This window comes from Pterocles gutturalis, unplaced genomic scaffold, assembly GCF_000699245.1.
Source record: "Pterocles gutturalis isolate BGI_N339 unplaced genomic scaffold, ASM69924v1 Scaffold10127, whole genome shotgun sequence".
Lineage (NCBI taxonomy): Eukaryota > Metazoa > Chordata > Aves > Pterocliformes > Pteroclidae > Pterocles > Pterocles gutturalis.
The window spans coordinates 1-2,432 of NW_010107950.1; the positions used below are offsets into that span (position 1 = coordinate 1).

At 39.8% G+C, this 2,432-nt stretch overlaps 1 protein-coding gene across 1 annotated transcript; it reads right to left on the bottom strand.

Moving 5' to 3' along the window:
• Window positions 1-4: 4 nt before the first annotated feature.
• Window positions 5-1,278, bottom strand: LOC104458591 (toll-like receptor 6; the record flags this gene model as incomplete). The annotated part of the gene is made up of 1 exon (XM_010072436.1): window positions 5-1,278. A coding segment is annotated over exon 1 (1,215 nt), but the record flags the coding sequence as incomplete, so codon positions are not given.
• Window positions 1,279-2,432: the final 1,154 nt, after the last annotated feature.

Consider the following 2,432-nt stretch of genomic DNA (forward strand, 5'->3'; position numbering starts at 1 on the left):
ACAGCTTCCCCCCAGACCGCCTCTCCAGACGGATAAAATCTTGCAGCTCACAGGAACACTTGAACGGGTTGTGCCCAGCTTGTAGCTCCCTGACCCTTGGGCAGCTCTGGAAGAAGTCAGCAGATGGGGTGAGGATTGAATTCATCTCTATGTTCAGGAACTCCAGAGACATAAAACCACTGCACCCCGGCAGGTCAGCCAGCCTGTTCGACGCCAGGTTCAGCTCTGTCAAGGATTTCAGCTCAGCCATCCCCTTGGGGACACTAGTGATCTGATTGTTTTGTAGGTTGAGTTTTTGGGTGTTGGCTGGCAAGCACTCAAACACGGCATCCGTCAACTGATTTGAGGACAGGTCCAGCTCTGTCAGAGACTCAGCCCATTGGCATTGCACATCAGCTCCATCGTGATGCAGCAAGTTGCTGCTCATGTCCAGGTATTTCAGTGATTTCATACGGCTGGTCATGAAGCTTACTTTAGAAAGGCTTTCAAATTTATTCCTCTGCAATATTAATGTCTCCAGTTGAATTAATTTGTCACATTTTTGAAAAAGAAGATCTGTTAAATCGTTCTTTAAAAAGTTTAAATATATAAAGGAACTGTTTGCCGAAGGACACAGCATATGTATCATCTCTGATTCAGCTATTGTCAAGGCTGCAATATTCATGTCTGCAAATATTTTGTATAAGTCATCCTGCGAGAAGTACAGATCTGTGATTAAAACTTTCTTCATTGTCAGTGCTTTCATAGAAGTACCTGAATAGTTAAAATCATAGCCTTTGATGACCGACAATTGTGTTACACTGTTAATATTGAAGTATTCAATGGATGAGTGCCATACAGTCTGAAAAATTTCCATAAGAGCATTCCAGTCCACTGACACATTTGTAAGTGTCAGATTTTGTAACCTGGAGCCTGGTCTGAAATTAGACAACAAAGATACTAATTTTTTCACATTGCCATTTGTGATTTCTGACAATGACAGGCTTTCTGTAGTATTTTGTATCACAATCCAATCAAAATTAGCTTTGGACCGATACCTATTGGTATATGGGAGTGTCAGGCTGTTGATTTTTTTGTCAGAACCATCTTCTGGAAAATCATTAGAAACAGATGTAAAGAGTTCATTTTCCACAGATGGGCTGACATGGTTCCAAAAAGTTAATGCAAACAGACACTTGTAAAGAAAAAAGTTTCTGAGAGATTTCATATTTTCTGTCATACTGGTTTCTGGTTCCTTGGAGATGCTCAATAGTTTTCTTATCTGCCCATCTTTGTTCTAATTCTGTAGTAAAACAAACAAACAAAAAACAGATTGTATCATTAAGTGGCTATTCAGGAGCCATTGTAGAGATTGATTCTTTAAGGTTCCAATTTCTCTTCTTTCCCTTTGACTCAAAAAGCAATGAAGACACCTGTTATCATTCAGGAGAGGCATCCTTTGTTAAGAGAACACCACTGAAATTTCTATTTGGTAAATATGCTGTGTTTAATATATAATGAGTCTGTTTCTTACAAAACATGTCTGATTTCATAGGTGACTAAAATCTTCTGCTTACTTACAGAATTACTGCTGTGATTGAATATACTACGAAGGCTTCCCACAAGTCTATAATGCACTTTGATCAGAAAGTACAATATTTGAGGTCAGTATGGTCATCCTCTCCTCAGATTCTCTCTTGAAGGATACGAATTAGACTCAGAGACTTTTTTTTTTAATGGACTTGTGACTATAAAACCTGGAGTGAAACACAGGATGGAGGTTCAAGAGAATTAATCAAAATCTGTATGTCTTTAGGTAGCTGAGATTGGTCATCAGTGCTTACTTTAACTGGGGAGGCCAAGGCAGGGGGTAGGATGTTCCATATTTACACTATGGGAAAGTCCACAAAAGAGTTCACTTCTTGTCTGGGTTTGAGTATCTCCTGAATTTAGACTCTGAAAGTGGGGTGCCCCCATGTCTGATTTGTTAGGTGTACACAGGGGACACCAAACACACACTGAAAATATTTGCATGCTACACAAAAAAACAGTTGTAGGACCTCTGAAGGAAGGACACTAACCTCAAATGTCTCTGTTGTGAAAGAGAGGCTTACTTAAACACAATTCAGAGAAAAATCATAACTGTGGCTTTGCTTTGATTTTCCCTAATAGAGGACACTTTTCCGTTTGGAATGTACGAGTTTAGGGTAACCAGCCTCCCTCTGCTTAAGCCAGCCATTGTGAATACCACCTTCAGTCTCCTTTTAGGTATCACCGTAAATCCATTAGATCACCCTTAGATCACCCTTCTGTTTTGCCAGTCGATGGGGATAGCACAGAGGACACAGGCACCAAAAAAGAGTAAACTTATTTTTACTTATGTCCAAAGTGACAAAGTAATAAAAATAGTACAGAGAAAATAAAGCAAGTGTCCTGGGTCCAGCTGGGATAGG